Genomic DNA, 26995 nt, shown 5'->3' with positions numbered 1-26995 from the left:
CCCCTCCCTTTCTCCCCCTCCCTTTCTCCCCCCTCCCTTTCTCCCCCCTCTCTCCCCCCTCCCTCCCCCTCCCTCTCTCCCCTCCCTCCCCTCCCTCCCCCCTCCCTCTCTCCCCCCTCCCTCCCCTCCCTCTCTCCCCCCTCTCCCCTCTCTCCCCCCCTCCTCTCTCCGCCTCCCCCCTCCCTCCCCTCCCTCCCCTCCCTCTCTCCCCCTCCCTCCCTCCCTCCTCTCTCCCCCTCCCTCCCCTCCCTCTCTCCCCCTCCCCCCTCCCTCCCCTCCCTCTCTCCCCCTCCCTCCCTCCCCTCTCTCCCCCCCTCCCTTTCTCCCTCCCTTTCTCCCTCCCTTTCTCTCTCCCTCCCTCCCTTTCTCTGATGTGTTGTAAGAGACCATCATCTGGATTAGATGTGAGCTCCACAGTCGCTCATCCTTTCTTTTGTATAGAAGGCGGGGCTTCACTTCATCTCCTTCTGGGCCACGCCCTTACATGTGAGGTCACTGTGTTGTGTCCAATCCCCGCGCTTGTTTTTGTTGTTGCGTGTGAGGCATGCTGGCTTTAAAAGTGCAGCCAGTTGAGAAAGCAGTGATCAGCTCTGTGATTCTGTCTTTCTCTCACCCTGAAGAAAAAGAAAGATGATGATGCGTTTTCAGCTCGTGGCATGCGCGTGTTTTCTGTTCCTGCTCGTCGCACCGGCGTCTTGCGGTGTGCGCGCTCCCGGCTGCCCCGATCGCTGCGACAAGTCGGCGTGTCCGCCGATTCCCGCCGACTGCCTGGCCGGGGACGGGCTCGACCGGTGCAACTGCTGTCCTGTGTGCGCGTCGGGAGAGGGCGAGCGGTGCAACACCCAGAGCGACTGCACTGAGGGTCTGCGCTGCTCCGTGACCGACGGTGTGGCCCAAAGCGCCACCGTACGAAAGCGCGCGAAGAGCGGGGTGTGCACGTGCGAGAGCACCGAGCCGGCGTGCGGCAGCGATGGTGTGACCTACCGCAACGTGTGCGAGCTGCGCAGGGCGAGCGGGAGCGCGCAACGTCAGAACCAACCACCGGTCATCGTCGTGCAGCGGGGCGCGTGCGGCAAAGGTGCGCAAAGTTCATCCATTTCTATGTGAATACAACACTGATGGGTAGTTTCACTGCAGGTGCACTTCATCACACACACACGCAAACAATTCTCAGAGCCACAATCCACCATCTAGTACAAAGCCTTCCAGAAGAGTGGAGCTGATTATAACAGCAGAGAGAGGAATCATTTCTGGGACGAGATGTTCAACAACACATACAGGTGTGATGGGGTGCACATACATTTGCCTGTATAGTGTATAACGGTTTATAGCTGTTCTAATGTAAGTGAGAACATGAGCTTGTTTTGTGAAGTATATAAACAAATGCAAAATATAATGTGATTTATAAACAAATAATTGTTTATTAATTCAATTATTTTATTAACTAATTCAACTTCTTTAGCATTTAATTGTTGATTTATTTTCCAGTAGTATCATGGCCTGGAGTGTTTTATTTCTCATATCTCAGCAATTTGGCAAAAAAGTAACATTTTATTCATTGTTTTTTTTAGTTAAAGATATTTAAAGAAAGAAAAGAGAAATCTTATGGACGCTCAACTACGACCAAAAAACCCCCCCACTATAAACAGTTTCCCTCAGGAAAGCATGTCAAACATGCTGGTGTTTCAGATCAATTTAAAAATAGAACATGTGGAAGAATTGTTGTTCTTCACTTAAGAAGGGAAGAGAAATTAGTACATTTATAACTGACTGAACTACAATTTTCCCACAAATTGTAGGACTCCTCCACAGTTTATACTGTTTCTGGGGAATTGCTGATATTGAGCTTTTTTCGTTAAAGTTTTCCTGTTTAAAAAAAAAAAAAATCTCCTGGCCAGCTTCCAGCAGCTGGTGGTCTGATGGAGCCAGACAGCCAGGGCCGTGGTTAGAGAATAAATCCACCCGCAAACAGAGTTCTGCGACATGAAGGAAGTTTGTGTGAGGGTTCAGAGTGTTTGGGGGGGGAAGGGTCATGTGTGAAATCATCTCTGTGGTCACTCAGGACGAGGTTAAAGACAGGAGAGCTGACACACTTCCTCTAGCATGGGCAGGATTAAACGTCTTAATGAGATTAATCTAAAAAAAAAAAAAAATCCCTGCTGTCTGAGGCTTCACCTACATGTGTGGTTAATTCAACGTTTGTGTTTTAGCCCAAATTTAACCAGAGGAGTTAAAACTGCTGAGCTGTTCTGTGGGGTGTAGATTAACACAACGTAGAGTTATGCAGTGACTTTGCAAGAGTGGGTCACTTTGTTCAAAATTCTTGTTTTGTCCTTTATTTTTTTTGGTCTTTTCAATACCGTAATGTGCTTTTCATCCTCATCACAGCTGAACTGTCCAAAAATAACTGCGTGTGCCTGAGCTGTTCCGAGACTCGCAGCCAGAGTTTCAGACACACCGGCTGTTCCGCTCAACCTTCTGATGCGTCACGTGATGAAATCTCCAGCTGGACGTGTGGTGTTATATAACCATCCTGAGTAAATCTAATGCTAGCACAAATTCCACAAACATATCCACAAAATTCCATTATGGAATAATTTATTTGGTAAAAGGTATTGAATTAAAATATGCAGAATGTAACCCAAGCAGAGTTCAGAGCAAAAATGTGCCAGTCCTGAGATGTGATCTCAACACCTTCAGCTCACTTTTTATGAAGGCTAACACACTGGAGGCTTTGAGCGAGTGGCTATAGAGCTGTGTGTTGTAGTGAAACAGACATAATCCTGTTCAGTCGAGTCTATAATCATTTAGCGGCTGTCAAAACGTCCTCGGGGTTCCTCACATCATCATCATCATCATCATCACCAAAATAGAGAAGAGCGCTTACATACTTACACACACTGTACAGAACACAGAGTTTTGACATGTTTTAGTCAACAAATAAAAAGAGGAGAAGAAGAAGAAGAGAAATGAAGTGAAGGAGAGATCATTTCCCTAGTGATGTTTGCATGGACATAGATCAGTGGAATGAAGACGTCATCCAGAAGTAACTTCATTGAGAACAGGAAAAATGCATCCCTCCAAAATGCGTAAAAGAACAAGACAAAAACGTACAAGGTAGTATGCCAAGAGTGCCCCAGCAACATGAAAGCAGCTGCAGGAACATCACTCGCTTTATGTGACAACACTCTCTCATTTTCTTCACTTCTGAGTGACAGGGTAGGACTGCTAGAAGGAAGCATACTTTTTTTAAAAAAACATCTCGACGTAGAACTTTCTGGGAGTAGGACTTTCTAAAAGATGTCTTTGTTGCATAGACAAGACGGCTCATCTCCCAAATAACACCATGCAGATGGTGAACCATGATGGTGGCAAAATCATGCTATAGAGATTCAGCTGGGTCTGGGGCTCTGCTCATGGTAGAGGTAATCATGGATATCTCCAAATGCACCCCCTGACCACCCGTACCCCTTTGCTCTTTCCTGTAATAACATGGCTGCGTTAAGGTTTTTAAGTAAGAGTTTGTGTTGATGTTTGCCTCTGCAAAGTGAGCTTTCAGCATTTTGGGCTAAAACAACATTCCAGAGGTTGAACATGTTTTTATGGTTGTAAACATTAGCTTAAATGGTGAGTGGGCAGGTAGCAGCCAACTCACACACACACCACACACAAACAGTTTTGGCATAGTGAGTGCTGAGTTAGCATCGGAAAAGCAAGCGCACTATTCAGCTCCATGGCAGTTGGTGGTCTGAGTCATTGCGGTATAGTGAAAAGCTTCAGAGACTTCAGCATTGCAGTATCTTTTGCCACCCTTCATGAACATATGCCCTCAGAATTAATATCTGCAGGTGTTGATTCATTCTCTGTAACAACAGCTCTGATGTTGTGCTCATCCAAAATGGCACGGTTTCTGTAGTAAGTAGTGAGTTCTCAGGGACTGGTTTGTTTATCGTAACATGTATAGAAGGAGTCTCCAGTGTCAGAGGTAAAGCTGTAAGTAAATTTTTTATGTCTTCAGGACAGATAGTTATTTGTGGTGATTTCCCCTGGTTTTTACTTGTGGTGTTTCCCAGTTTCATGTCTTTATGGCCATAACAGTAACTCTGCTTTGTGAACATGCGATCTGGTGTCGAGTTAAAGCTGCCATGTTGGACTACGCCATTAGAAAATACACTTATTGGCTCATGTCAGTGTTCTAGCACATATGTCAGAACATTTAGCAGACTTTTTGTTGTGAGGAACGTGCTTTTCCTGGACATCAAACTAGAGTGAGGCCATGATTATCCCAAATACGGTTATGTGACCTCACTGTGTGATTGTTGCTACATTAAACAGCCTTTTAGCAACAATGGAAGCGTGGCTAATATTCCACCTAGTCCTGGTGAAGGAGGCATGGCTAATGTTCCACCTAGTCCTGGTGAAGGAGGCATGGCTAATGTTCCACCTAGTCCTGGTGAAGGAGGCATGGCTAATGTTCCACCTAGTCCTGGTGAAGGAGGCGTGGTATTTTTGGGCTCTAAATTCTATTAAAGTGAAGGAGGTGTGGCCTATGCATCTGTCAATCACAGCAACGGCATGACCTTGTCAGAGCTCTAAATCATTTCCTTTTATTCATAACTTTAAACCTTTATTAAATTATTGATCTTGTAATAGAGATCAGCTTTTTATTGATGCTGATCAACGTGGCTTCATTTCTCATTCATAAGTGTTCAAACTGTATTCCATCATTTGAATCATGTATCATTCTTTACACAAAGTTTGTCTGTGAGCACAGACCTGCACCAAATCCACACAGATGAAGAACTTTTATCTTAATCTTTATTTATGATTCCGAATGCAAATCAGTTTCCTAATCGAGATTCCAGTCAAATGAATGAAAGACACAAAGAGTCGTGAAACCTGATACTTGCATTCTTTTCCATGTCTCCGTCAGCCAAGACACTTAAGGAGAAGTAATTGGAATTTATGAGCTCCTCGTATTAGGACTGGAAAAGACGCAAGCGTTAGCGGCTCTCTAGTGTCGTAGCACATGTGTTGTGGTTAGCATGCAGTACGTACATGCAGTAAGCGTCGCCCATATGTGTTGGATTATTGTGTTGTCCGTCCTGCATCATGCCGTACTTTAAGCAGAATGGCAAAATCATAAAGGGTTAGAGTGCAGTTAATCACCGGGATTTATTCTGTCATACATCTTTCCAGACTGAGGAAAGAACCAAAAACAACCGGAAAGTGCTTCGGGGAAGAAGAAAAAATGTTACACATGGGATTTTTTGTTGTTTTTGTTGTTGTAAAACTCAAGTTTTATAAGGTGTGGATTTAATACGTGTTATGCATCCTCTGCTTTTTCATGATCATGAAACAGAAAAAGGTTTTGTGGTACTTTATTTTCGGGGCAAGTAGAGAGATTTGGAAAGACTTCGCTGTATGGAAACAAAAAGAAAATTTGGAGCACAAAATAGCGGCGTAATATCCTTTGTTATCTAAACCCCGGAAGAACAACATGTTTATATATAACATGTGTGATAAAGTCAGAGTATGCAGGTCTGTCCTCACTTACAATATATTATATTCCAATACACTTCCACTTTATTAAATAACTAATGTTGGATGTCATAATTTTATCATTATATTAGAGATAATTGAGGTTAGTTCCTGTTGTCACTTACATTATGGCAGTTGTAAACGGTCATTCCTTCACCACAAACAAACAAACAAACAAACAAAAAAACCCAAATTGTTGTAGTTTGTTACCACTAAGTTACAAGCAGTGTAAACTCTTCTGTCCTGAAGATATTGGAAAACTTAGCTACAGCTTCATCTCTGACACTGGAGACTCCTTTCATAAATAAAAATGATCTGTTCACACCTGCTGTTGCTATTCAAACGACGAGGTGTTAATACAAACCTGTGCTACTTTCAGAGCTGCTGTTCAAGAGAATGAATCAACACCAATCAGAACGTAACACTCAACATGTTAACATTCTCTTTGAATTAATGTCTTGACATTTTCTGCTGATTTCCCAGGTCATGATGGGAATCCCGACAGTCTGCGGCACAGATACAACTTCATCGCAGACGTGGTGGAGAAAATCGCACCCGCCGTCGTCCACATCGAACTTTACCGCAAGTACGACTCTTGACTCCTGACTCACCTCTGTGACTCGCCTTTGCTGTTTCTTTCTCTCGTGTACTAACAAGAACATCTGGACCTTCACATCTTTTGTTGTGTGCTTTCTGAGTCGAGAAGATCGAAACACCGCAGTTTCAGAGCTTTTGGTGTTTCTTTGGTGTTCTACGGATTTCCAGATATTTTGTAACCGATTATAATTGATAGTGTATCGTCCGTGTTCTGTACAGAGCAGAGATCTGAGATCAGAAATGATCTTCAGGGCAGAGCCGAAGGACGTGTTTACTGCAAATTATTCATCAGAGGAAGTTCCACAGTGCTCCACTTCAGCAGGAAGTCTTTAGGCCGGGAATGTTGGCCCTTGGGAGCAATTTTTTGGGGAAGAATATTGATGCTTATAAAATGAGATGTTTCCCATCAGATCTGCTTTCAGATTTTTGTTTAACTCACTAAGAACTCACTCTTACTCCACTTCAAAAGGAATAAAACACACAGGGTTGTGCTGTATGGAAAAAACAATCAATAATAAAAATAATAAAGTAATAAAATAAACATCTTATAAATAAACACAAAATATCAGTGATGAGACATGCTCAGTATGTGTTAATAATTACTGGAGCATCTGGTGTACATGTCCCTTTGAGTAAGCTGCTACTATAGAAACCATAGCATATTATTCTAGAGATATACAGAAGTAATCAACACCTTCTGACCAATCAGAATCCAGAGTTTGTCAGCGATGTGAGGAACAAGTCTGAAGAACATGAAACATCTTATTAATTTCTGAGATGTGTTTGAGTAAAGTAGCCACTTGGTTGTTAGTAATCCTGATCTTTGGCAGGATGGTGTTCTCTAAGCGGGAGATGGCGGTGGCCAGCGGCTCTGGCTTTGTGGTGTCCGAAGACGGTCTGATCGTCACCAACGCTCACGTAGTGGCCAACAAACACCGAGTCAAAGTGGAGCTGAAGTCAGGGGCCACATACGACGCCAAGATCAAAGACGTGGATGAGAAAGCCGACATCGCCCTCATCAAGATCGACACTCCTGTGAGTTCCCTTCAGCACTGGCCAGCAGCACAGATCAGTCAGAATGACAGGTGCACACTCCTTAGCGTTTCCTGACACCAGGTACTCCGTGTTTCATGATTCCAGTATGTGTGAAGAAGAAAAGCATCTTTCATGATGTTCCTTTGATCATTCCAGATTTTAATTAACGAACAATGGTATTTTACACAATAATAAAAACACACTCATCACCCCCTGACCAATCAGAATCCAGATAGCTAGTCCTTTATTTTTGATACATACTATTCCAGTTCTGAGATATAAAGGGTTGTTCTAGGCACACACACACACACACACACACACACACACACACACACACACACACACCCTGACCTGTTTTATGATGCTGTCTTTGGTATTTTTCCCTTTTTTGTCCTTCTCACACTGTAAGCTCAGAGGAATGCTTTGCTTGGCAGTGTGTAACTCTGAGGCTTGGAGATTTCTGATAACTGTATGAAAGCTTAAAAATAGCCCAGTGCCCCAATTCACATTAGTAATTCTCATCCTATTTTTGTAAAAAGTGTTTAGTGTTTTTAGGGTTTAGTGTTTAAAACTAAAACTAGTGTATTTCATTCAAAAAGATCTCCTGAGCGTCTGGGAGCGTGAGCAAGGCTCTTGTTTCGCTGGAGCTGGTGAAGATCCATGCCACGTTTCTGTGCATAGTCACTGCTGCACTCTGAATAATTAATGCTGCTTTCTCTCCGAGATCATATTCTCATCTGCACACAGATATTCTGCAGCACACGCTTAATCTTCTTTATCGATGGCTCTGTTTTTCCAAGCCTGCAGTTTATTTGAAGGAACACTACACTGAGTTGCTCTGTGAGGCTACGGATTATCACAAACGTTTTCCAAACCTCGTGTAAACTATTTTCCGAACTTGTTATGTAAAAGCATCCACCGTCTCTTTATACTGAGGATCTAATTTCATGTGCTGGACACAAATTCATCAGTCCTAGATTCGTAGTTCTGTGATCATGCACAAATTTATGAACTGAACTTTTATAATAGTTTGAGTTGCTGTGATTTTAAATATGTCAAGTTTTACATGCTAATTTAATATGTCTAGTTTTATTTCTGCTTGGCTACAAAACCATTTACACACCAGCAGCTGTAAAAGATTAATAAATAAGATTCATTGTCAAAGCCAAAGATTTTCATCTGGCATTATAATTCCAGATAATTGAGAAGTTTGGGTAAGCGGTAGAAAATGAATGAATGAATGCAGTAAATAATAGTAAAGTGCTGAATCATGGTTCAGTATCTTCAGAAGCCCCTGAACCCATGGTTTTGACTGCCAGAGTGTTGATCAACCCTGGACTACAAATCAAACCAAATCAACTCTGGACTAAAGAGCAGCGACGCGCAAACTTATCTGAGAGATGCTCACAGAATGCGAGCATGCTGCGACATGCTCCATGTCTGAGCCTGGCCTGTGTTCCTCAGAACAAGAACAGAATAAGTCTCAGCAGGTCCTGCTCTACTTCAGAATGCTGATGAGACACGCAGTCCTGTTTCCTTTGACCTGTTTTTATGCCAGATGAATTTATGCATCTCTCATAAAGCAGCAAATCCCCATATGAATCTGGAATTACTGTCTGCTGCTGTCTTCAAAATGACACAATTCTGGTCAAAAACAAGCCAAAAGATTAAACACACCAACAGCTTTCTTATTAACTGCTGTACACAGCTATAGGTACCTAGAGGAACCTTGCAAATGTACAGTAAATGCACGCTGACCTTCGGTCTAAGCCATCATCCATAAATCTGCAGATTATCTAACTACAGTTTCAGGCATTTACCATTTCCAAAGCCATGCTCTTTCAGATGAAAGGAATGCTAGAGATGTTCGAACGTTTGCGCTTTTCTCCCGATAGCATGCTAACGATCATCACCAGTGTAACCTGTGCCTCTGTTCTGCCAGGACACGAGTGAATTCCAGCAGCACTGACTCACTACTGTGCACAGAGAGGATTCGCCAACACTTCACCACATCCCACACTGAGACACATTGTGTTTGCATTTGTCATCTCATGCATGTGTGTTTGTAATTACAATAAAAGACATTATGGAATTAAGTTGTTGAATCTTGAGGATAAGCCACAGAGCTGGGGTTCGGGTGAATCTCCACACAGGCATTAACCCGAACCCCAGCATTGTGGCTTATCCCCAAGATACAACAACTTAATTTTGACAAGGGGCCTGCTGGTTTATATTAGGCTATTCTTTTGGTCATATTTTGTGAAACAGACCCAACCTAATTTGTTGATTTGAGACTCGTTGCTCACATGGCTGACTGGTGGTGTACTCCTCCAAGTGTTTTCCAGTGCATAGTGGTATGGTCTATGCATTCATTTATTCATTCATTCATCCATCCATCCATCCATTGCACAGGGCCCCAGTGATCCTGGAGCCTAGGCCACTCAGGACAGAAGGAGGTGGACACCCTGAACAAGTTGCCATCCCATCACACACACACAGTCACGCACTGAGGAGTGAAGAGGAAACCAGAGAGCCCGGAGGAAATCTCCACAGCACTGGCAGAACACGGAAACTCTACACACACAGGGCAGACATGAGAGACATACCTGATAACCAATATGCTCATATTTGAGTAAAAACAACCCTTCCAGTAACGGTCACACCCACTTCAAGTTTAACCCGAGCTACGGTTCAGAAGGTGGCACTGCGGTCCAGCTCCAGTGGATTGTCTACACTTTGCATGAATGAAGGCGAACTTGTGTCCCATCCAGTCTGTATTCCCGACTCACTCCCTGTCTTCCCAGGACAGATTACAGATTCACCATTGCCACACTTACCAAAGGCAAATAAATAAATAATGAATAGTGCTCATGACAATCCCTCAGTGTCCAGCACAAAAGCCCAGTCATCTCTAACAAAGACTCTCTATCTGGAATATTTGTGGAGCTCACAGTCATGTGTGGTCTATGAATGGAGAATAACCTCAGACCTACATTCAGACGCCTTAGTGCTGAACATCAGCAGGAGCAAGATGTCCCTAAAATGCCTTCAGTTTCTCACCTCAGTGTTCAGACGAAGCTACAGACTTGATTGCTGACTGCTGCGTACCCTCTTCACTCTACAGTGAATCTTTTCATCCTTTTGATCGATTGCTGGTGTACCCTGATGGCGTGGTTGAGTTTTTCCCTTTTTAGTGAATGTGAAGCAGTGCTGACCCTGATACTTGCATGTGTAATGGTTCTGACACGCGACTGACTGACTGTCAGTGCCTCACTAGTCGAGACAGTGAGCTTTTCTGTTCCTGCAAGAGACTGGATGGCTCTTCTACACACTCTTGTAGGTCACACAAAGTAAACAGCAGCATGTAGACCCGAGCTCCTGTTATTTGATGAATTTTTCCTTGATGAATAGTGACTAATAAACACACCTAGAAGGCATCTGTGGGGTTTTTCATAATCATCACACAGTCAGAGTTAAGAGTCTCTAGGCAAATTTGCTTGTTCCTTCTTGTTCACCATGAAAAAGTTCATTTTGATCCAAACTTGAAGAGTTCCTAATAGAATCCACATAAAAACCCACACAAATCTTCAAAACCAATTGATTATTGAAGTAATCCTGATCAAAAATGAAGTGATTAGAATTTTCCAGTGGTGTGTTTCAGCTCAGCTCTGTTGTAGGCTCGTTTGTGGTTCCGTTCTGAAGAACCATCCTGGACAGATCGCTCGATTGCTGGAGCAAAACAACTCCAGTTTTTATTATATGTTCAGCTTAAGTTTGAAAAGTTCATTGTTTCTGCCTCAGATTTGAATTTGTAGAGTTTTTCTTTGCCATGGCTTCTTCATCTTTTTAGCAGGTCTTGATTCCAAAAGATCATCTGGGATTCATTTTAATTTCATTACACACCGTATGTTACAGCCACATGTTCTGAGAGTGCTGCTGGAGATGAACCTCTGGAGATGTGTAAAATGAACATGTGGTGTAAATCTTTTATGATTCTGCATTGAATCATTAAGATCTGGACCATCCACAGGTCTGTAAATATGTCGCCTCAGAGATTAACGCTTGCTGTGTCATATCATGAGGAGGTCTTGGATGCTTTCTTCACCACCTGCTTAAATAACAACACGCCTGTTACCGTAAGTCTTCACGGACTCACAGAATAGCTCACACTGCACATGTTTCAGCTCTTTTTATTTTATTTGGAGAAGACGCACACTTCTGATTTCAGGCTCAGAGAGCTTTGAGAGCTTTCTTCTTCGATACAATTCAGTTCAAATGCCATTTTCTATTGACCTTCTATGATATGGACATTTCCCCCTCCACCATTCTAATCTTTGCAGAATATTCTAGAGTAAATATGCCCCTGTATGTTTCAGTTGCTCTGTCTGCACTTGTACTCTCACTCGCTTTGCCACAGGCTGTTTGGCAAATTTTTTAAACAAGATCCTGGCAGCTACAGACTATTTTTCAATTCCAGAGCTACCCCACTTGCGAGATTCCTAAGTGGACACAGGACTGTCCTGTAACATGGCTTACTCCTCCAGAGCAGACTGGTCAATTTTATTGCTTTACCAGGACAGTGGGAATACATTTGTTGAGAAAGCAGGTTTCAGCCACAGTGTTATATGTTGAGTCTCCAAAGCTGACGGAATACATGAAGGTCATCAACTTCTGACTTTTGCAAACCGTCACAGAGTAATGTTCCTCGGAGACTTCTCTCATCGAACTGGCAGCTTTGAACTCTGGATTGTGTGTACTCAGATTGGTCATTACCAAAGAAGCTTGTTCCGATTAAATGTCCTGAGAGTCGAGATCAGATTCCATATGTAGATGTATTTCTTTCAACAGTCAGAATACGGAGTAGAGAATTTTAGAGGAACCGTGAGCTGTGTTCACTGCTAACTAGCTGGTTATGTACAGGAAGACGTGCCCCCGGGGACGAGACGTCTACTTTCTAGAAAGTATTTAACTGGATGATCTCAAGACATTTCAATCATTTTCCTGGAAGAGACAAAACTGGAAAAACAAATCTCCTAAGCTGTTGTATTTGTCCATGACGCTAAAGCACAGAACAAACAGGCTCTGATTCAATGATTCTGATCTGAACTTTAAAGAAGACCATATGCTTCATGTGCACACTGCAGTGTGATGATTCAGAGCTCATGAGTTCACAGTAAACAGACTTTAATCCCTTTCTAGACACCGTAACCTACACATCTCCCATCTCCTTAGTCACCAGTGGAATTATTCCAGATCTAAACATGAAGGATCACTGGGTCACTGAGTCACGGTCATGTCCTTCAGGAGGTTCAGGAGTCCAAGTGGGTCATGACATTAGACTGTTTCATTTATAAAACCGAAGTTATTTGTTCTTGTACAAACCAAATTAGAGTCACACCCCTGAATGTTTTGAGTTGTTTTCCTTGTGATTGTTTATGAAGTTATTTCCTAGTTACAAAATCACTTTAAATCAGAGATGGTTCCTGACATGCACTGGAAATGCATGTGGATCACATTGCTTTGTGTGCAGTGTTTCATGGTAAACTGTGCAATCTGAAATTTCCACTGAAATGTGTTAATGGTGATTGGTGAACATTTGGCAATTATTTTATCACATTAACTGCAAACCACAAAATATTTGCATATTGAGAGTTAAAGCCATGTGCTGGTGGTGAAGTGATCACATGAGATGAGACTATTAGTCTACTGGGGCTGAACACCTTCGTCAAGTTCAAGAACAGAACTAGTTGGTCAAGACTAGACAAGATTTCATTAAGACCTAAGATAATCAAAGCTTCTTCACAGCTTCATCAGTGCTCCAGTAAACGACTTTATTCACACATTCAGCGTCATGCCAAACTTTGTGCATGAAGGGAAAAAAAAACAAATATTATTTTTATAATCTAAGTTACACCATGTTTTGCAGCAACAGTGCACAAGACAGAGACAAGTCCAAGTATAAATGCCAGTAAGACCGAGACCAAGTTCTTGAATATCCACAGAATTTATTACGTCTCCCGAATATAACAGGATATGGTTAACCACAAGTGCTTCAGCAGAACTGAAAGAGAAAAAACTACTGCAACAAATGTGTACTCAAGGATGGTCTGCATCTTCTTTATCTTTTTCATTAATGCTCCTGTCTCCATGTTTTTGACACAGCGCCCCATATGACCAATGATGACTTTCCATCAAATGTTGAAAAAAACAAAAGAAAACACAATCCAAAATACAGCCACATGCTAATCCAATATTACGCCACATGCTAACATTGAGGTAATAGTTTATGGGTTTTTGAATAACCAAAGCTTCCATTCTTCACAATGTCCTTCACAACTGTTTAGATTTTTTTAAATTTGTACCACAGTCTGACTACATCCAGCGTTTTGGTGAATACCATCCAAGAAAAAAGTGCACAAGGTGTCTAGCCAATGACACATACTTCCTCTCTGATGATGATGACTGGGTTCCTGCAGAGTTAACTGCATGGCACCACAGTCCAAACTTCTCCAACAAACACCAACAAATCTAGACGTAATGTTGGCACAAAGAAGCTGTTTGACGTTTATTGGAAGACACTAGAAGGCAGCTTTTTTTTTTAAAATGTTCACACACTTTTGGTGCATTTATGTTTCAATGGATGCACTTGAATGATTCCATGAATGCTGCAGTGTTTGAAGAATGCAATACCTCTAAAATCACCAAATTCACGAGCTATGACTTTAAGCTTTAAGGGTTGCATGATTGCTCATGTTTATTAGCTGACTAGAAAGTCAGAAAAATAGCCTTTAACGTAGTTAAAGCAGAAACCTTTTCAGGATGTTGCTCTTTATATGTGGATTTATTTGTGCTGCGAAGAAAGTGTGAGACAAAACGTCAGTTTCAAGCAGTAGAACCTTTTGAAGCTACACTTTATGACAAATAGCGCAATAATTGTGTAAAGTAAATCTGTGTATCATGTTACACATATGTGGACGAGCTGGTAACACGGATGAAGGAGTAGATTTTAAGAGTGCAGAGTGTGGAAACTCGTCACAGCTTAATGCAGGACGAATGGAGGATGCAGTGTGTACATTAATGACTGGAAGGTTTTAACACTATCACAACTCTAGCCACAGTGTTGTGCAAGATAGAGCCAGGCTCAGGATCTTGTGCAATCAAACCAAGAAGTTCTCTGGTCCTCTGATGTGAACGTTTGCAGACGTAATTGGTCCAAAGAACAGGTCTGAAGAGTGAGCTTCTTAGTTATTACAGCTACCATTACCTTTAGCTTATAGTTAGTTAATCATCATTCATTCCGTCAAGGCCCCATCAGTCAAATGAAAATCTACAAAAAGGTTTGAGAGAGACAGGGGAACTTGATGTTCAGTAAAGACGTTCTGTACCCACTATCAAAGGAGACCAATAATTCAGACTCATATATAGTTACACTTAGTTGCAAAAAAAACAGTCACTGGACACCAGCACAAGCTCAGCATGACCTTAAATTAGCTCTCCCACAAAATACAGCAAAAGGTTGTAAGAACCAATAAAACTGCAGTATGCTTTTCATCACACTGTTGTGCAAATAGATGTGTCCTCAAATCCTGGATCTGGATAAGAGGATGCACTGTATCGCAGTGAATACGACATGTAAATTGGCAGCTACATTTAGAAAAATCCCAATTTGTTGCAGAATATGGCCACAGGAGCAAACGAACATGATTGTAGGTTGCTGGGGTAAAAGATTCAGAGGCGATGTTGGGCAGTATTTTGAAAAGATTCACAGATGTGCAGCCAATCTGGGCTTGTTATTGTGTGGAAAGTCTTTATTGTGTAGGTCAAAGGTCCATATGGGGTATGAGGGTAACAGAAGATAAATTGTTCTTTTTAAATTAAGGGGCTTTGAAAAAATGTTTCAAAGCGATAGAGTGTTTGGCAATACTCTATGCTCACATAAACCCATGGGAACATTTTGTTTTCGTCATTGGAGCAGTTTGGTCATTGTCTAGAAATAATTACCTTTAAAAGCTATACATAGGCAATGTTTTGAAAATTCCATACAGGCCACGACCCACAAGTAACTACAATCAACACTGGTAGAGTGAACACATGGTCAGACCCTTAAAAGTCGGTTTTAAGTGGATTCCATTTTTTATAATAAATCTTCAGTTTTGTGAAGGTTAAAAAAAATCTTGGTATTACAGAACAAGCTTCCAGTTCTGTTGCTGGGCAGCTCAGCTGATCTGAGGCCTGGCGAGTTTGTGGTCGCTATCGGCAGCCCCTTCTCCCTCCAGAACACTGTGACTACGGGAATCGTTAGCACCACCCAGCGTGGCGGTAAGGAGCTTGGGCTTCGCAACTCAGACATGGACTATATCCAGACCGACGCCATCATCAATGTAAGCTCAAATTTTGCTATTCATAAAGCAAATAGATCAGTAAGAGTTTAATACTATATATCAAAGGACAGTGGTGATATGGTGCTGTATTTAAAAACTCTAACAACATACTATAAGGGAAGATAATAATTTACAGTATAAGCTAATCTGTTGTGGTCCTTTTACCAAATGTAGACTATACCTGAGGCCAGACAAGAATAAAGTGCTGATAAGATTCAGTGCTCAACAAGGTGAAATAATGGGAAAATATGTGAATTTCACTTTGTACATAATCTAGTAAACAAAAAAAATGTAAAACAAGAGCATTGTTCCATAACCTTACTTTCCTTCTTTTTCCAATAGTGCCAACAGATTTTAATGCTACTCAAATGTGTTGGAGCCACACCATTTCAGCATTGACAAACTCCAGCCAGCATAAATTTGGCAGTCCACATCCTGTAATAACTTGTAAATTCTTTCTGGGTTGAATAAAATAATTGGCAGGATTGCATTTAATAACCACACCCATTCCCTCAAAGAACAGGACTGATCCTCACTGTTTTCTTATTGCTTATACATAATACTGTACTGAAATACATTTTTTTTTTGCCAGTATGGAAATTCAGGAGGACCTCTGGTGAACCTGGTAAGCCAGCATTATTTCCATGTCAGTGTTAAAATGGGGTAAATGCTACAGTACTAATGCTACTTATGAATTTACTGTGGTTCTATGAAATCTGGATAAATAATAAGGGCAATGCAAGTCACTTTTTGTGTTTTATGCATGCCAAGACCTTCCACAAAAGTGACAAAGTGGTTTAGTATTTGATTGAGTACTGTCATGAAGCCATATTTTCCTGGAAGCTTCTTGCACCAGCTTCTTGAACCTGGTGAAAATGCACAGTGATGCCCAAATTGAAGCAACACTACCTGGTATAGTACTATCTAAATTGTTCTGTAATGCACATTCTGCAGGTTTGCCTTCTTGACACACTGTACGGTCGATTGATTAATTTAAATAATTCATATAACCTTGGGCAAAAAATCCCTGGTCCAACCAAATTGTTACCCCAGAGTAATCTGGAAGAGCAGGCAGTTCCCCACTCTCAGGGTTAACCCTTTCATTTTGGCATCTTGCATCAGCTTGATGGATGAGTCTTAAGAACCTTCAAAACAAGACAGAGATATTTTTGCCAAAGGATTTTTCAGAGCCCACCAGAGGGATACTGTGCATGGTGCGAATACGTACTGCAATGCTTACTACATACACTGTTAATATAGATAAGGACTTGCCACTGTCTAACAGTCCCTGCAGAAAAGTTAGTGTTTTCTTACTCACTGTTGTGTTTTGGCCTGCTGGTTGGTCAGATAGGGGATGCTGTGGATTGCTCTGAGCAAAAAACAGCAATGCAGACTCCTTCCAAGCAGGTGGTGAATAAGAGGATACCAGACTCCAGCCCCGGTGTTAGCAGAAACCAACTAACTCGTTATGTAGAACAGTAATTAGAGTAGCAGCACAGAGTAAATTGATAGAGCAATGCTAACATGTGAAAGCCAACAAAATTTAAAAGGCATGAAGAACAGCAATGATGGCAGCATGACAGAAGTAAATACTGCAACACCCAACACTTCCTTAAAATGTCTACACAAGATGATATAACGTTGATCTATCTTCTCTTGGTATTATCCAGCAGTGAAGTAGAACATTTCTTCAGCCGGTTGATGATGATGATGTTGTTTTTGTTTGTGGAGGATGGAGAAGTCATAGGAATTAATACTCTGAAGGTGACTGCGGGGATCTCCTTCGCTATTCCCTCTGACAAGATCCGCCAGTTTCTTACTGAATCTCATGATCGACAGGCCAAAGGTTAGTCAGGGAATAGATCCGAGAGATCAAATGCACTGACACTGATCCAGGACCATTTTTTTTCACCTGCTATATTGGCATATTAGCTCCACTCATACCAACGATGGAAGTGCTTGTTATAGATTGGTACGATTATCATAAGAATCATATCCAGTTTGGCTAAAACACGACCTTCTGATTTGTTAATTTTTTAACAGGAAAAGCCACCACAAAAAAGAAGTATATTGGTGTGAGAATGATGAGTCTCACCTCAACGTGAGTAGAACCTCCTGAAACTCCTGTCTTGAGCTGCAGGACCGATTTTAATGAGCTGTTGTACTTTTATGAACCTTTTCTCCTCATTCTTTTGTAGTCTTGCAAAGGAGTTGAAAGGAAGAACAACTGATTTCCCCGATGTCACTTCCGGGGCATATGTCATCGAGGTCATACCTAGAACTCCAGCAGAAACGTGAGTAGACCTTGACAAAATACTTTCCACTTCCAGGTGTGTATGCATACCAGTATATGAGGGAGAGGACCGTATTTCTGTGGATATTGTAAATGAACCATGAGATAAAATAAAATACATTTTATCATTGTGTTGCTCAGATGAGATGGAACAGGTCAGTTGGAGGTCTATTACTAACATGGGACAAGTCTGGCATGTCACTTGTTGTTGTTGCTTGTAGGTGTGTCCTGTCCAGTATATATTTTTTAGAGTAGATAAACAGAAAAGTATTTATTTAAAAAAAAAAACTGTTGTGCGATATGTACTACGCACTTGGCCTCATGCTAGCTTCATTGTCAGTTTACATAGGCAAAACAAGCTAGCTGCACAATCTATGTATTCTCAGAGGCACTGATGAGCTCTGCTATTTCCAGTCAAGATTTTTCTTCCATTTTTGTTACAAACAGTTAATAGGAACCAATTGCAGGTAGGAACTACATTTGTGAGAGGGGAACTGAAGAAATGTTCTTCCACATGCGTCATAAAATTGTTTCGAGGAGTCATTTAAATTCGTCACTTTGTGATGTTAAACACAAATTTGCTCAGAATGTAGAAGATCAGACCTCAAGTGACGCTTGTCTTTGAAATTATGTCTCAAAGTCAAGAACATATGTAGAAAATAAACGCTCGACCTTCGCTCGTTGCTTGCTGGTGAGATTGTAGAGTAAGAACTCATCAGAGTCCCAGGCGAAGCAGATGAGCAGAAAGAAAAGAAGTAAGACCTGGTTTAGTCGCGTCATTGTGTGCAGGCTTGGCTTGTCATTGTAATGAAGTCATACAGTATGCAGAAATGACACACTGGAGCGGAAAAAAACAGGGTGTATGTGTGTGTGTCTGTCTGTGTCTATGTGTGTGTGTAAGAGAGCCTGAATTCCACTTCCTGTTTCAAACTGAGGTTACCACATACTGAGGGAAGCATCTCCTCATGTGGTTAGAGACATGACCGTAAATAAAAATGCTTTGAGGTTTAAAAAAAAACCCCAAAGACCGATGTTTTTGGTCAAAAGAAAGAGAGTGGAGCAGGAGATGATGATGGACATGAGACATGTGCAAATCGCAGCAGGCTGAGTGTGTTTTTGAGTCTTTATATACACAAACTGCTGCTAATGCTATTGTAGGTGTGTGTTTGCTAAACTGGTGTATTAGCTGAAATTATGTTAAATCATGCTATTAGCTACAGATTAGCAAACTCCATAAATAATACCCTTAGCTGCATATTAGCTAAATTGCTATCAGCTGTCTACTGTACAAAGTTTGCTAGTTTAACACTAACACTAGCTAAACTGTAAAAATCCATATGAGCTATATAAACTGGTGTAAAGTAATGTAAAGTAAAGTTAAATCCAATATATGTAGTTTTCTGATCTACTTTAGCTAAGCTGTGTAAATAATGTTGGAACTGAAATATATTATATCCACTGTATAATGTGTGCAAGCTAAACTGCTTAAAAAAAGTATATTGCTAACATATTCGTTTGACGTCTCGTAGCGGAGGCCTGCAGGAAAGTGACGTCATTATCAGCATTAACGGGCAGAGGATCACGTCAGCCAGCGACGTCAGTGACGCCATCAAAAAAGACAACACACTTCGTATGGTAGTCCGGCGAGGAAACGAGGACATCATCCTTACCATCGTGCCTGAGGAGATCGCGCCTTGACCTCTCGTCACGTTACGTCACAATTCCCTGCTCTACTATGAGCTGGTTCTTAGCTCTAAAACGAAAGAACACAGACATTTCATGGAGTGTGTATCTGGAGCCATGCTCATTATGTTTTTAGTCATTTTTTAATCTTTTTTCTTATGAAATCCCATAATATTTAAACTTGTTTCGCTGAAATGTTTACTCTTGTTTTTTTGTCTCGCTTCAGAATCATCAAATCTGCAGTCGGCCATTACTCATTTCTTGTGTGTGTCAGTTTTTTGTCTTTTTTTCTCGTATATTATTCTTCACATGTGAGAAACAGAATAAATGCAGGATCCAGTTTTTCATCACACGTATATCAAAAGTTAGAGCTGCTTCAATTCAAGACTTTTTAGTGTAGATCCATCAGAAATGCACTTTAACAATGTTAATTGATTCAGTAATCATGTTACTTCGGGTTTAGAAACAGAATTACTGACGAACGTCAGGTTGTTATTGTGTGTATGAACCTGTACAGAACTACGGAATTGATCTCTCAGCAGACTAACAGGAAACTTTAAGAAATAAAACCTTTTGGTTCTCGGACTTGTCGTTATTTGTATTTTCACCACACAGTGTCATCCTTTTCTATATTATTGAGTCGATGTCTGTAGAAATGCTACAGATGATGATGTGGTGTCATTATTGAAGATTGCTTGGAAAGATTTCATGCAACAAGTAGCAACATCTTCAAACATTGAGGAGTTTCCTGAAGTTCTCAGGAAGATTATTAAAGAACACTTGAATCATCTCTGAAGCAAGATTTCACAGCCACAATCATCTCCTAAAGCTGACAAATAAACAAAAGCATGTAGACCAGGCAGAACAAATTCACATAAATTGATGAGGTTTGGTGAAGAAGGACTGTTTGTATGATCATAAGAGCAGCAAACACACCAGAATGCAGTGAAGCATGGTGATGGCAGCATTGTGATATGGAGAAGATTCTTTGCAAACAGGAAAGAATCTTCATCCAAGGTGTAGGAGGTGATGCATCTCAGCCAAGAACATGGAGAGAAGTTCAACAAGAGCATCCTGACACAATAACTCCAGAAAAATTTGAATCCTATTTAAAAAATGTATCCCATTTGAAGTTTATTATCCTCATCCTTGTACCCTTGGTGGATTGAAGAGGATTTGCTGAAAAGAATGAGCCAGATGCTACAAACACTGATTTCTTCTTACTGTAGATGTCTCGAAACTGTGAACAACGACTTTACGTCATTTCTCTTCTCTGAAAACTTTTTAATGATTATATGCTAAACACATCTCATATGTTTCTGTTTGTTACGAATGCAACAGGGATTTTTTGGTTGAGTTCAGTACAAAGTCAGAAGATATCTCTCACACAAACTGGACTTACACGTCATGAATCGAGACACAATAGACCAGAATAATGAAGAAAATGCTTTAGAAATTCCACACCTTTAGCCTGAATTAGTTCTAGAGAGCACAGATCCAATCAGTAGAGATCTGAGATCAGCCTGAGAGTGTTAGAGAACATACACACAACACACACACACACACACACACACAAACAGGGAGTACAAGGAGTGATCTAAACAAGTCTGGGACAATATCCAAAAACTTCACATCCCACAGAGTGACATTAGAGGGGATTAGTCAGAGACACAACCCAGACTATTATTAAGAATGCCTTTAAATACATGCTTACATATGAGAATGTCATCAAACATATGGTTCCTTGTACTGTAATAAAAAGCATTTAATTCTTTATTTTGTGCATGTGTATGTGTGTTTGTGTATCTGTGTGTGTGTGTGTGTGTGTGTGTGTGTGTGTGTGTGTGTGTGTGTGTGTATCTGTGTGTGTGTGTGTGTGTGTGTGTGTTTGTGTATCTGTGTGTGTGTGTGTGTGTGTGTGTGTGTGTGTGTGTGTGTGTGTGTGTGTGTGTGTGTGTGTGTGTGTTTGTGTATCTGTGTGTGCGCGTGCTTGTGTATGCACGTGTGTGTGTGTGAGTGAGTGTGTGTGTACAGTATGTGTGCGTGTGTATGCATGTGTGTGTATATATGCATGTATATGTGTGTATGTATGTATGTATGTATGTGTGTATGTGTGATTCTCCAGTTTGATCCTAATAAACATTTCCAGCTCTATTTCCTCATGATGGAAATGAGCATTAAGAACACGCGTGTATGTGCGTATGTGCATATGTTCGTGTGTCTGTGTGTGTTCGTGTGATTCTCCAGTTTGATCCTAATAAACCTTTCCAGCTCCATTTGCTCATGATGGAAGAATCACAGATGCAGAATTTAAGCTATGATGTCATTTTTAAATTTATTTCCAGCTCGATCGTGCTGTACGCTGCCCCTCATATGGTTCTGTGGCAATCTATTTATTTTAACCTGTTGCTCGTGACTCCTTTTTCCCATGCTGTAGTGAAGTGTGCTCCAATGCTTAATGTATAATACATTAATGCTTTAATGGTCTGTCCTGTACCATTCTCCTTTCTTCTGGGTTTTGTCCCTCACCTGCTTTTTTACTCTTCAGTGCCCAGATTTTTAATATGAATGTTTTGGTTTTTTCTTTGACTATTAAATAAATCAGGACTAAGAGGCTCTCACTCCACCTCACTCACACACACACACACACACACACACACACACACACACACACACACACACACACACACACACACACAGAGTTTATATTATTAATGTGATTAATGTAATTAATGTGATTCTTATTACATCATCATCAGAAAACATTGTTATAACAAGAAAAATCTCACTATTATTAAACAAGCTTCTTGGTAGCAGTGGAAAATGTATCGTTAGAAAAACCGTTAGCAGAACACAATAAGCATCTCTGTATTATTAGGAAAAGCATCATGTTAATAATGAGAAAATATGTTGTTACTAAAAAGCTTCACAGAAAGTTTTCTGATATTTCTCATTATGAGGTTATTATACAACAAATATAAGATCATGAAGCTTATTTCTGGACCTATTTTCTGATTTCAAGCTAGAATTCTATTCGGTTTCACTTCTCTTTAAAACAGTTTTATGATTCTAATCTTAAAACAAGTAAAAAGAAATATCTAAAAATAAGCATGTTGATCTTCTCTTGGTTAAACAGAGAGGAACAGAGTCTTAGCTGAAAGTGCAGCATGTGTCAAACTTCACTTGCCTGGTTTTCTTCTCACAATCCGTCCAAAACACGCTGACCTTGAAACATCTGCCCTGAACATCTGCACTTCTCCAGCTGTCAGAACTCAGAATTTTCTGTAAGCTAGTTTTTTGTTTTTATAGCGGATGACATTACTATAGAAGTCGAGAAGCATTAGAATAATTTAGTGCACGCTCAAGAAGATCACAATGAAGCCATGACATACTTTATATGACATTCTGCCATCCTGATCTGATTCTTGAATTTGATTCATTTTGTAAAACTATAATTTGGCACTAAGAAAAGAAACTGTTCTACTGGTTCTATTGGGACATTTCAATAAACTCTAATCTTCTTCTTCTACTTTGGGCTTTTCCTGTTAGGAGTTGCCCATCAGTTTCAATCTAACTGTCCTTGGCATTCTCTACTCTCGCACCAATTACCTTCATGTCCTCTTTTAACACATCCATATATCTCCTCTATGGCCTTCCTCTTGACCTTTTACCTGGCAGCTCAATCTCCAACATCTTTCTACCAATATAACTATCTCCCTCCTCTGTACATGTCCAAACTATCGTAATCTCTCCTCTCTGTCCTTGTCCCCAAAACAGCCAACCTGAGCTGTCCCTCTGATGTGTTCTTTCCTAATCCTGTCCATCCTTGTCACTCCTTAAGAGAACCTCAAAATCCTCATCCCTGCTACCTCCATCTCTGCCTCATGTCTTTTTCTCACTGCTACAATCTCATAGCTGGTCTGACTAATCAAACTCTAAATAATAAAAAATATTAAATAAATGTTACTATATTCACTATTATAATCAACGTAAAGAACTAGTTTGTGAAGAACCAGTCCTACATGTACACGTCTGGTTCTTCCACCATAAAGAAAGCTTTTATGTTATACAAAGCGAGCATCTGGACTTCCTGTGCTGTCTTATGGCTGATCCTCAAAACCGTGTGGGTTTTTAAATGAAGAAAAAAATCCTTTCTGTTGTACACTCTCTTTGGTCACATGACCTTGAAGCCTCCCACAGCCTCCGGTTTGAACTTGATGCTTTGACAAAATTACTCCCAGTGTCCCGTCCACCAGTCAGCTGCGCTCTAACATAAGATGGCAACCAATCAGAGAAGGCGAGGGGTCACCAAGTGCGCTCTGCCCTCTTCCTCATATACGAGCTCACACAAGGCCATGGTTGGTTAGTGTTACTGTGATTGACAGTGAAGACGTGTAAGCTCCTCCCACCCAGAGAACACCGCTAATTTTGCACTCTAATCCCCAGGATCAGAAAATGAACTCAGGATCGCTGAATAATACAGATGGAAAAAAATTTTGTTTAGATATTTGTATGAAACTTTCAAAGTGGGTGGAGTTTGCTGTCATATTTTCCTTTCAGTTTCTTTTACATTAAATCCTACATTTACATTAAATTGCGGTGTTGTTATAATAAACCAGGAATATTTAGGAATGGACCATTCAGAGACATGTAACGCTGCTACATCACCTCGAACACCTCGGTTCTTTTCCTGCAGCAACACAATACAAGTTTTATTACAGAAAGCAGGAATTACTGTTACAGCAGACGATGGTCAGTGAGGCCAGTTTGACTTGGTAAATTTTCAGAAGTCCCATAACGTGTTTGTTCAGCTGCCGTGTCTTGGCTCAACTACAGTTCCTCTGAGTGAGATGTCTTTTTTTCTTCTTCCTACACAGATGCTGGGATACTCCCAAAAAAAATCCAAGCTCAGGGCCGAGTCATTAATCAGCATGGAATCGTACCGAGGTCATGGTGTAGAAACTCTGCTGGAAAATCGGGTCGGGGAAAAGAAGCTCATGAGTGCTCAGAATAGTTGTTGAGGTGATGTCATAGCTCATTGGCAATATCAAAGAGTGTTAAGAAGATTTTCTGAAGAATTGAGTGATTCAGTGATTGATTGGTGATTATTTACATTTACGTTATTTACTGTAGAGTGTCACCCCAATGAGGATGGGTTCCCTTCTGAGCCTGGTTCCTCTCAAAGTTTCTTCCTCATATCACCTCAGGGAGTTTTTCCTAGCCGACGTTGCCTCCGGCTTGCTCATTAGGGATAGAGCTAGATACAGTCAAGCCCGAAATTATTCATACCCCTGGCAAATTCTGACTTAAAGTTACTTTTATTCAACCAGCAAGTTTTTTTCTTGATTAGAAATGACACAGGCCTCTCCCAGAAGATAATAAGACGATGTACAAGAGGCATCATTGTGGAAAAAATTAATACTCATCATTTAATTACAATTGAACAAAAAGTGCCATGTCCAAAATTATTCATACCCTTTGCAAACAGTCACACTTTAAGGGAAAATCCAAAGATCTATACCATTCCAAACAGTCCAATCTGTTCTAAAGCATCCTAATTACCCTGATTAACTGGGAAGAGCTGTTTTAATCAACTCAACAGGTGAAAAACAGAAGCTCTCTACTGTTGGTTTGTGGACAGTCATGGCTAAGACAAAGGAAATCACTGAGGACCTGCGGCTGCGCATTGTGGCTGCTCACAAGTCAGGAAAGGGCTATAAGACCTTATCTAAATGTTTTGAAGTTCCAGTGGCTACAGTGCAAAGTATTATCAAAAAATTCAAGACGTTCCTCACAGTGAAAAATCTCAGAGGATGTGGTCAGAAGCCAAAAGAGACACCTGTGCTGGCCAGGAGGAGAGTGAGAGAGGTGAAAAGAATCAAAGGATCACCACCAAGGCCATCCTGATGAATCTTGGCAACATCTCAAGGCAGACAGTCCAACGGACACTGCACACAGCTGGGTTCAACGGAAGCAGACCAAGGAGGACACCACTTCTCCAGAAAAGACACACAAAAGCCCGATTGGACTTTGCAAATGCTCATCTGGACAAAGAAGGTCTTCTGGTCTTCTGTTTTATGGTCAGATGAAACAAAAATGTAATTGTTTGGCCACAGTGATGTAGCTTTCATTTGGTGTAAAAAAGGAGAAACCTTCAACCCTAAGAACACCATCCCCACTGTCAAACATGGTGGTGTAAACCTAATGTTTTTTGGGTGTTTTTCAGCTGGTGGACCAGGGAACCTAATCACAGTAAACATGAAAAAGGAGAAATACATCAAAATTCTCAAGAACAACATCAGGCAGTCTACAGAGAAACTTGGCCTTGGGCACCAGTGGACATTTCAGCACAACAACGACCCAAACACACAGCAACAGTGGTGAAGAAATGGTTAGCAGATAAAAACATTAATGTTTTTCAGTGGCCCAGCCAGAGTCCTGACTTAAATCTGATTGAGAATCTGCGGAGGGAGCTAAAGATCAGGGTGATGGCAAGGAGACCCTCCAACCTGAAAGAGTTGGAGCTCATTGCTAAAGATGAATGGGCAAAAATATCCATGGAGACGTGCAAAAAGCTGGTCAGCAATTATAGCAAGTGTTTGATTGCTGTAATAGCCAATAAAGGCTTTTCTATTGACAGCTTGCAAAGGGTATGAATAATTTTGGACATGCCACTTTTTGTTCAAATGTAAATAAAAGATGAGTAATAATTTTTTCCACAATAATGCCTCTTGTACATCGTCTTATTATCTTCTGGGAGACGCCTGTGTCATTTCTTAATTAAGAAAAAAACTTGCTGGTTGAATAAAAGTAACTTTAAGTCAGAATTTGCCAGGGGTATGAATAATTTCGGGCTTGACTGTATCTAGCTCTATCCCTAATGAGCAAGCCGGAGGCAACGTCGGCTAGGAAAAACTCCCTGAGGTGATACGGGGAAGAAACTTTGAGAGGGACCAGGCTCAGAAGGGAACCCATCCTCATTGGGGTGACACTCTACAGTAAATAATGTAAATATAAATAATCACCAATCAATATTATTTTATTTGCTTTTATCCTTATTTTTTTTATTATATATTCATTTCTTTTTTCTCTCTTTTCTGTTTCCATACTTCTGTAAAGCTGCTTTGAGACAATGGGAATTGTTAAAGACGCTACACAAATAAATTTAATTGAATTGAATTGGTCATCAGTAATAATGTTGATCAGTGGTTTCTCATCAGAAATGATGGTGATTAACGATTGGTCATCAGGAACGAATGTGATAAGTGATTGGTCATCAGGAAGAATGGTGATCAGTAATTGGTCATTGGCTTTACAACCTGCTCTCAGTGGATTTGTCATTAGGCTGTTTAGTGAAACAAAGTCACAAAATGAAGTATAAAAAGTCACCAAATCTATCGAGTCACTAAGTTTCACAGCAGCTATTGTAAATGTGACTGGAAAGGAGGCACGTAAGAGGAGAAAC

General features: G+C 40.8%; 1 protein-coding gene across 1 annotated transcript; it reads left to right on the top strand.

Moving 5' to 3' along the window:
• Positions 1-444: 444 nt before the first annotated feature.
• htra1b (HtrA serine peptidase 1b) lies at positions 445-20115 on the top strand. The gene is made up of 9 exons (XM_027177449.2): positions 445-1078; positions 6025-6127; positions 6969-7173; positions 15360-15554; positions 16147-16179; positions 17286-17400; positions 17598-17655; positions 17753-17848; positions 19377-20115. The coding sequence occupies exons 1-9, from the start codon at positions 631-633 to the stop codon at positions 19543-19545; spliced, it is 1422 nt and encodes a 473-aa protein (XP_027033250.1). The 5' UTR covers positions 445-630; the 3' UTR covers positions 19546-20115.
• Positions 20116-26995: the final 6880 nt, after the last annotated feature.

The sequence above is a fragment of the Tachysurus fulvidraco genome, chromosome 8 (genome assembly GCF_022655615.1).
Source record: "Tachysurus fulvidraco isolate hzauxx_2018 chromosome 8, HZAU_PFXX_2.0, whole genome shotgun sequence".
Taxonomy (NCBI): domain Eukaryota; kingdom Metazoa; phylum Chordata; class Actinopteri; order Siluriformes; family Bagridae; genus Tachysurus; species Tachysurus fulvidraco.
Note: the sequence above shows the minus strand (reverse complement) of the source record. Positions and strands in the feature narration are given on the sequence as shown.

Excerpts from the sequence above, each read along its gene's own strand:
- htra1b (XM_027177449.2), top strand. The coding sequence starts at position 631 with ATGATGATGCGTTTTCAGCTCGTGGCATGCGCGTGTTTTCTGTTCCTG. Across the intron at positions 6,128-6,968 it reads CACATCGAACTTTACCGCAA|GATGGTGTTCTCTAAGCGGG; the intron begins GTACGACTCTTG and ends GATCTTTGGCAG. Across the intron at positions 17,656-17,752 it reads ATGATGAGTCTCACCTCAAC|TCTTGCAAAGGAGTTGAAAG; the intron begins GTGAGTAGAACC and ends ATTCTTTTGTAG.